Source organism: Anneissia japonica, unplaced genomic scaffold (assembly GCF_011630105.1).
Source record: "Anneissia japonica isolate Jap-2015-1 unplaced genomic scaffold, ASM1163010v1 scaffold287708_len1499824_cov190, whole genome shotgun sequence".
Classification (NCBI taxonomy): Eukaryota; Metazoa; Echinodermata; class Crinoidea; order Comatulida; family Comatulidae; genus Anneissia; species Anneissia japonica.
In genome coordinates, this window is record NW_022752295.1 from 297028 (window position 1) to 306394 (window position 9367).

Below are 9367 nucleotides of genomic sequence, written 5' to 3' on the forward strand. Positions count from 1 at the left end.
GCTTGCCTGTTCCCACTGCTGGCCGCGCGCAAAAACTCGAAATGGCAACAGATAAGTGATTTTGTTATCGCATTGATAGACGGAGGAAAAGGGCTGTGAGGCGAATCAGATAAAATCCTCAGGATTAACATTCCCAGAACTCTATAATGAATGGAAAGAGTGAATATAAACATACGGTAGTTTTTTTTAAAGTATATTTATTCAAGGCCTAGAGCCTAGCCTAGCCTACCCTACTGTACAGTGTAGGTCTCACTCAGGTAGTAGCAGGGATCAGAGGCCTAGGCTGGACAGGCCTAATACTGGTAGAAAAAGGAGATAACTCAACTCGTCTCTGCAAATCCTTTTCCACACATTGTCACATATTTTCTTTGCTCCCTTGTCACAGACCTAAACAAAGGTAGCCTACTGTTCCACAGAGTTTGCAAGAAACGGACTCGTCGGTCATCGCTCGCACATCGCTCGCACATCTGTATCTGTACATTGTTTTGACAATGGTCGTGACTTTATTGTTGACCTTTGACATAAATTGAATCTAAGCCTTGCGATTGGTCCATCGGCCGCGAATTCGCTCGCGAATCCCAAAAAGTTGGTCTTGGAATACCTCCATGGATCAACTCTTGTGAATGGACCTTTCCGCTAAGGCCCGCCCCTTGGATATTGTTGCTAAGGTCCCACAAGACGACAGTGTTAAAACATACGCGAACACGTGCGTTTGTGGGACAACACGTGTGTTTGTGAGACGCGCGCGTATTCCTAGCGCTGTTCTGATTAGTCAGTTGATAAGTTTGATTGACACTCCGGAAAGGTCTATTCGCAGGCGAAGCCACCGCGCGCACCGCGTCGAAGTTCGAATATTGGGCGTTCGCGTGTTCGACTACAAATTCGTTTGCATGTTCACAGCCTGGTTCTCACGATCGAGAGCCTAAAGGCCAACTCAGACAGCGTCGGCCGACGCAGCCGCAACGCAACCGATCGGGTTAGCGCTATCGGTTAGCAAGTTGAGGGCGTTTCTATCATCAACCAATCACACGTACGCGTTTACAATTTCCAGTTTCTTATTGGCCAGTGATTCGATCATCATATTGTTGGTATCCGGATCGATTTTCTCGCATGGACGCACGGCAGCTAACGGTTAGCAGGATCCGGATCCTGCTAACCGTTAGCTGCCGTGTGAGAACATAGCCATTAGAAACGCCAGTCGCGTCTTCGATTCAGCCGCGCGCGCCACATTTGGACGCGAAATTCGCTTGATCGCGTTCAGAGTGGAACCGGCCAGCGCGCTGACACGCTCCAGGCCATGTTGGGGGAGGTGGGGGGGGGCTGTCTCTTGGGGGGGGGGAGAAAGTGACGTCATAAACCGTCCAGCAGCCCAAATGTTTTCACTTGGGATTATCTGGTCCTGGTTGGTCACATGCGACGCGAGTGCTTAGCCTGGGCGGGCTCGAATCTGTCTTAAAACTGAGAGAAAATTATTTATTCGCCTCGTCATGATAAAAGCCTAGGCTATAGCCACTGATAAAATAATGCTTGTGCAGTACCGTTATAGTAAGTATGCTAACACATTATTTTCTCCTTCCTGATGATCTAGGCCTATTAGAGAGGGGCATACTTACTAACTACTAGGCCTAGGTAGGCCTAGCCTAGTACTACTACTAGGCGTAGTAGTAGTAGGGGCCTAGGCCTACTACTACTACTAGCCTAGGCTAGTACTACTACTAATAATACAGTATTAAGGGCAAGCCAGGCCTAGGGCCGGGCAAGCCAGGCCTAGGGCCAGGCTAGTGTGTCTAGGTAGGCCTAGCCAAGATTATTATGATGGGTGACAGACGATCAGGCACATGAGACGATTGGGTACAGACGATCGGGCCCACTTTTGAAAGTGGGCCCGATCGTCCAAAAACGATCGGGCCCACTTTTCAAAAGTGGGCCCGATCGTCTTTAGGGGAAACTGAATATTGGGCCCGATCGTCTGCTGACAAAATCGAAAATTTCTAAAAACATTTTGGCTTGCCTAGGTCAATTTTGGCCGCACCCCGTCAAATGACAAAATGTATGGAGCGCCGCGTTGTTGTTCCGCGAGTTCTTGGCATGCAGAATTGAAAATTTCCAAAATGTTTTCGTCAATTTCGGCAGTCGAATGACTATATTACACCATGAGGAGTTAATTCACCCTCTTCCGGTTATACCAAATATATATACAGATACAAATATATAAATATATAAATATATATATATATATATATATATATATATATATGTATGTATATGTATGTATGTATGTATATATATGTATGTATGTATATGTGGGGGTGTGTGTGTATATATAATATCTACAATGATGATCTTAATATACTGTATAAACTACATGATCAACATATAGTAGAATGGAGACAATAATGTAGACAGTTTCTGTGGATAAGCTTACGGAAAATATTTTTTATTTTTTTCTTCCAAATTTTGTGTTCAACAGAAGAGTTAAGCTTGAAGTTATAATATTTTAAAAAGGACACGACTAAAAGCTAACGCCTTTAAAGTCACGGAAATATCAATCAACGCTATTTACAACTGTATGGCAACAGTCAATTTATGTCCAACAAACATACTTTAAGCTTCACGGGGAAGGTGCAAAGTTAATAGTTATTTTTGCAAGGGTAACACCTAAACGATACTTCCAATAAACATAGCTGGTACATACAAAAGGAAGGTGTAATAAGACAATGCCTAATGGTTATTCAACTGCTAATACAGCGAATGTCATGACAATCGGGCAAGTTCATGTACACGCTCCACAAAGCCGACTTCGCCATCGTCAAGTAGGTCAATTTTGTATTAAGAAAATGTTCACTTTCCAAATAAAATTATGACAGTAATAGTACTTTTAATATCTGTAATATTACTGTCTGTGAGATTATTGCCCGATTAATAAGAATATGGATAACTTTTTTAATACAAAATTAGCAATTAAGAAAGTATAACACATAATCCAAGTATTGTATGTCATTCGATGTCAATAATATACATGCATTCTCCTCTGTCATGTATAATATAACGCTTCGTATCTGCAAAGAAAGGCGCTATACATAAATATAAATTTAAAAAATAAATAAAATGTGTTTAAAACTCTATACAACCAGCCCCTTTTTATCATTTTAAAGAAAGAAGGGCAAACAAACAATTTATATTTTTAGGCCTAGGCTTATAGACCGTCTCAACGGCTATATTGCTTTGATAGAATCCACATTCCCTCCTACCTGAAAAAAAGAAAAATATTAACAAAAGCATTGTGCTTGAATTAGCTGTAAATAGACATACACCACGGCATAGATGACGACTCCAAACAATAGTAGGTGTGGGATAATGCCCATATGGCGCCCCATACAAATTTCGCCCGACCGAAATTATCGGCGGCCAAAGTTATGAGGAAATGGGCCCAATCGTCTTTGGAAAAATGGGCCCGAACGTCTACCCGCCGTTTTAGAAAATGGGCCCGAAAGTCTACTTCGGTGGGCCCGATCGTCCACACTAGTTGGGCCCGATCGTCCAAAAATGGGCCTGATCGTCTTGTGTGCCCGATCGTCTGTAATTCATTATTAGGCCCCCTCCCCCTCCCAGGCCTAAGGGGCCTAAAAAGGGAAGGCTAACTTTGCTGAGTATATTTAGGTAGGAGGGGGCACGGTGTCAAAGTAGGTTAAGATTCAACAACAAAGGAAAAAGTGGATAAAACAAATATTTTCATGAATAAAGCAATAAAAATGCCTAGGCCTATTTATGCTTATTTCTGTGAAAATATACACAATTTATAAAGATGACATCATTTTTTTAAATTATAATAATGCACTTTTATTTATTGGCAATCATTGCTAAAGCAGCCGTCAGTTGTATGACGCAATATACAATCCCCGGGAAGGGTGCCTCACTTGTCCAATGAGCATCATACATATATAATGCATTACCACACCCTTTCGTAAAAAATGTGACTGACCACTGTGTGAAATTGACGCACAAACAAATGATTTTGTGACAGACCCAGACCTGCCAACTCACCCGATCCTGTTGGATGTCACCCGATATCTAAACAAATCTCCAGTTCTCCTGATCGAATGTAATTTTCACCATATTTCACTCTTTTTACAGGTTCCCTCCGCAAAATACTCCCGATTTATGCATAAATGATTGATTGGATCGTTATTATCCAATGTATTTGCCGCGATACACAAGCAGCAATTTAATCAGTTGTTTTGTAGTAACTTTGTACCATTGATTTTATACCACTATGATTTGTCTTGACATTTTTTTTTTTTAGTAAATTGCATCATCTTTTGGGTAATTCTGGAAATATCCATATTTTTTTAAGATTAAAAAAAAAATCTCCAGATTTTCATGACCCGGGGTTGGCAGGTCTGCAGACCATTTCTTGAAATTGACGGGACTTGACTGCTCAACACTCATGATAAATGGTTTGCCATTAGATATTGAATTGAAGGTGCTTATTATTGTTCATTGGGTGAATACTCATTTGATTTATTGAATTACAGATACTGGTGGTAGTTGAAAAACAAGACCAAACAGTCATCACAATTCCTTACAAATTCACATGCAAAACATAATTTATTTTTGATGGATCATGGACTTTCACTTGTGAAGAACGGATGATCGGTCTTCAATGAATTGGGCGTTTCAGATCATCGCAAGGAAATTCTACTTTGGTTGACTTGCGTTTCTTCTACATAGCAAGATGTAATGAAGGAATAATATTGTTTGTGTTGTGACGCTAGCCCACCAAGTCGCCACAATGGCGATCGCTTAATCCATAGTTAAGCTAGATAACCTAAAATACGAAACACTGACCATGGTGTGGAGAATATGAATGTAGTTGTTGAGGAATGCCAGTCATCACAAGTATCTTTGGTTGGTATGTAAAGAAACAGTAATTGAATTGGAACAGAAAATAGATGCCTTAGTAAATAGATCATGTAGAAATAACCTTGTGATACGGGAAATGCCAGAATATAGTGAGTGCACTGTACATCAAAAAATTTCAAGGATAATATGTATTCAAGATTTTGTGATGAATTTTATGAAAACAGGAAAGAGTGAAAATGATGTACGGGAAGTAGAGATTGAGCGCGAGTGCAACGTACAAGGAGGAAGATTATTCAAGTGAGTAACACAGGAAGTAGACCTAGACCTATTAATGTTAAATTTTTGCGCTATCAGAAGATTGAGAGAAAAATTTTATTGAAAATGTATAAAAGTCAGTTGTAAAACCGGGAATTTGTGCAGACCACTCAGCCACTCTAATTTCATTGCAAATATAATTATAAAGAGGCATGTAAAGGTCTAGGCCACTGGAAGTTTAATAATTCCTATTTAGAAGTTTTTATTTTATTAAATGAATAATAATATAAAAGACTCCTTACTAAAGATTCCAATGAGGATATTTTGGATAGAATTCATGTAGTTAAAGACAAGGTAGAACAACTGGATGCTAAGTTAATTGATGGTATTATAATTCATTCACATTTAAGGTGGTCTAAAAAGGGGGGGGGGGAAGTAATAAATATTTTAAACAAATTAAATAATTTGGGAAATTATTCTGGATGAATTTTTAATCCCTTTTGAAGGAAAACAATTGTTGAGTTTTTTTTTATTATGAATGCTGTATATCGCAGATTAAGTTTTTAAATATTCCACAGTATTATAAGAATAGTTTAATTTCTTATTTCGATTTAGTTAAACTGGATTGCATTTATCAGTGCCTGTGGCATAATCAGCACATTCAAATTGATAAGAGATTTTTTTTCTATAAAGTGTTTTTTGAAGCAGGTATGAAGTTAGTAAGTGATTTAAACAAAGAAAATGGGAATGCAATACCGTTCACAAACTGGGTTAAGAAGGGTGTGCCAAAACAATGGTGCTCATCCTTTCTTTCATGTAGTGTTTGCTTTTGTTAATGTTAAAGTCAGGCTCCGGAGGAAAAAAAATTTTTGATATGTTGTAGAACTGATTTTTCTAAGACAGAAAAAAGTTGTTTGACGAAAAAACTGGGGAACGGTGAATGAGATACAGATTTTTTAATATTTAAAAACTGGGGGATAAAGGGGCGTAACTGCCCATTTTTACACCTTATTCCCCCAGTTTTTAAATATTAAAAAATCTGTATCTCATTCACCGTTCCCCAGTCTTAGAAAAATCAGTTCTACAACATATCAAAAAATTGTTTTCCTCCGGAGCCTGACTTTAATGTTTTGTTGTCAATGATAATAAAAAAAATTATTGAATTTTTGTTTAATAATAAATAATTTTAGTCTTTCTAAAGGAAATCAAATATTGGTATTGCATGCAAAATCATTTGGTTCTAGTACTGTTATTGTGTTAATTTCCGAAGTGAGTGCAAAAAGTGACTTTTTTGTGAGCAGGTAGAAAAAATTAACATAAAGTTAACATAAATATTAAATTAAAATAACAAAATCTTCGTCTTAAGTATTGTTTAAGACAAAGTTGCATACGATTTAAATCAACTGATGATAAAATAAGCTTTTTAATGAATAAATCAATGAATGACATTGACAACATACAGAAATCGCATACTTATGTAGCTGTATGTTCAACCGAGGCCTACACAGCTATGCTCGTGTGTTGTACGCACGCACGGTTTGTTAATTAATTGTTACAATTATGATAGCAACAGCAGGTCGCTATGTAAATAATCTTCGTAACACCATTAGATTTAATTTATTCGGTATTCAAAATCCAATCCAATCACAACATTTGCATAGTAGCGCCTTTCTTTGCAGATACGAAGCGCTGGACCCCAAATAATTGAGGCACCTCACTATGGTTAGCCATCAGGACCATAATGAAAATGCCGTTGTTTTTTTTTTTTACGCTGTTACGTTGTTTAATTCCAACCAATCACAACATTTAAACAGCGCCGTAAGGCCATATTAAAAGCGCAGTTAACTTTTATTTATAAACGCCGTAATTATAAGATTGGTCGAAAGGGTCACAATGAGAGCGGCGTTAGTTTTATTTGAATTTGTTATGTTGTTCAATTTCAACAAATCACAAGCTTGAAACAGCGCCAAAAGGGCCATAATAAAAGTCATAATATGGCTAACCATACCTCACAACCCACAGGCAGCTATGATCATTGCTTAACCCAAGCACAGAACAAGTAAACAAATCAAAAGAAGCAGTGGCAAAGTTTGGAATCATAAATAATGCAACAATAAATAAAATAAGAATTAAAATGGGGATAATTAGTTATAAGATGCGAGTCTTTAAACTGAAACACAATAATTAACAAAAATAGGGCCTAAATAAATAAGCCTACAGTACCCTAGGCCTAGGTATATGCTTTGTTTGAAATATTAAAAAAATATTTATACTTGTAATACAGTACTTATGAAATGTTTTCCGCATCCACCAACGTGCCTGTTGGCACATTGTACATAAGCACAATTACTGCATTTTGTCGGCCTATTTGATCACCTGTTGTACAAAAAAAAATAGGTGTCGCCGTATCGTGTTGTAGGTGATTGTCACGACGGTTCAAAAGTTTTGCACTGTGATTACGTATCTGTGACGTCACGTTGGCCCCCCCCCCAAACACGGCGTCGGAGTGGCCCCCACTAATGGTGGGTTTACGCATTCAAAAACAGCATGTGACACTTTCATCCAATGGGAGTGTTGCATTCGTGTGGAATCTTTACTGACACGAGACTTTGGAATCACGCACTGTGACCACTGCTTGGGATTTATCCTAAGATCTTGGGATTTTTAATGAAACCTTGGGATCTTGGGATTTTTTGTTAAATTGTCATTAAATTCTTGGGTTTTTTGGGATATGAAATTAAAAATTTTTTTTTTTCAATAAGTGAATTAACTTTATTACAGTAGTTGACAGTTGTGAATGAGGGTTGATATTGTTCAAAAAGACCTATAAGTTTTCTGATGGTCATTTAATCATTTTCCAAAAATAATAAGGTGCATGCATTTTTAAGCTAATTCTCTTCATATGTGTCCCATTTGGCGGAATGCTGTTTGCTTCAGATCAGTACATAGTAGTAAAGTTGAGCAAGAATATTGCACCTAGATGCCAGGAGATCTTGCACCGTTTCATACTTTGCAAATGTTTTAAATTGTATTTTAATTTGACAATTTACACCTGACACCTCCCGAAGAAGATAAAAATCAACGCCTTTTTTCTAATACACAGGTAGGCCTATAAGTTATGCTACTGGAATATTTTCTGTGTAAGATAAATAAAATAAAGGTAATTGCCCTGTCATTTTTTATGTGTATGATTTTAAATCCCCAATTTCAGAAAATTATACACAGTTGAATCAATACGAACGAGTTGGTCTTGAAAATTCAGACACTGTTTTGTTATATCAGTACAGTAAAATGCATCTCATTGGTAAAGCTTTGAAATTGGACTTTTAAAAGAAGTTTTATGAATAAATAATAATATTTTTGCGAATCTTGGGATTTTTATAGCAATCTTGAGATTTTTTAGACTGAATCTTGTGAATTTATATTTTTCCCAGTTGTCACACTGGAATCAAGTACGGTTGTCTGCTTGAGATATATACTTAGTGGGTGTTATGTCAACACCAACATGTACAGTACTGTATTTATTTTAACACCGTTGGAATCAAACATAACAACGCCAGTAAATTATTAGAAATTTAACCCTAGTTTTTGCAAGACGGCAACTTGTTGGATTGTAAGAAATCTCATATCCAGCTGGCAAAACTGAGCACCCACTTTTTGTAAATAAAATAATAATAGGCCTACATTAAATGGAAATAAATGGCAAGTTTACTCTAGACGTTAACAAAACAACAAATTTATGGTCATAGCCAACGATATCGGTAGTGGCTATCGGCACTGCTGCAGTGCGAAAAAAGCTCCTGTTTTCTATCGGCACTGCTGCAATGCCAAAAAGATGCCGTTTTCTATCGGCACTGCCGCAGTGCGAAAAAGTCGCACCAATCGAATCAATGTTTTTATCGATAGATGACATTAGTATAATTCATAATTCATAATTTTCATAGTTTATTTATACGGCATTTCAATTTATATTCGTCACCTCCTGTGAACCATCCCAAGCTTTGCTTACCAAAAATACAGTACGCGGAAATCGGGCGATAGTATTAGCATTTGCATACACAGAAACACTTTGGCGATGCTTTTGTTTTTGTTTTACTTACATTTACATCCAGTCTTAGGCCCACTGAATAGTTTAAATGCTTAAATAAATGAAAACATAAATTATGTGGATTAAATTCTTAAAGAATTTACAATGAAACTTTATAATGTAATTTATAAGATTATTTTTTGAAACAGAATAAAATAGGTA

General features: G+C 37.3%; 2 protein-coding genes across 3 annotated transcripts in view; one reads left to right on the forward strand and one right to left on the reverse strand.

The window, feature by feature from the left end:
• Nucleotides 1-451, reverse strand: part of LOC117122278 (monocarboxylate transporter 11-like) — a 5985-nt gene extending 5534 nt beyond the window's left edge. The window contains exon 1 of the mRNA XM_033267820.1: nucleotides 326-451. Within this exon, the coding sequence (XP_033123711.1) occupies nucleotides 326-353 (28 nt within the window). The 5' untranslated portion in view covers nucleotides 354-451. The remainder of the gene's footprint in view (nucleotides 1-325) is intronic.
• Nucleotides 452-1363: 912 nt separating this feature from the next.
• LOC117122276 (extracellular signal-regulated kinase 2-like) overlaps nucleotides 1364-9367 on the forward strand; it is a 28173-nt gene continuing 20169 nt past the window's right edge. Inside the window, exons 1-2 of one of the 2 annotated variants that reach the window (XM_033267817.1) lie at nucleotides 1364-1545; nucleotides 4536-5160. The gene's annotated coding sequence lies outside the window, so the exon portion shown is untranslated. The remainder of the gene's footprint in view (nucleotides 1546-4535; nucleotides 5161-9367) is intronic. The other variant, XM_033267818.1, reaches the window with a different exon arrangement.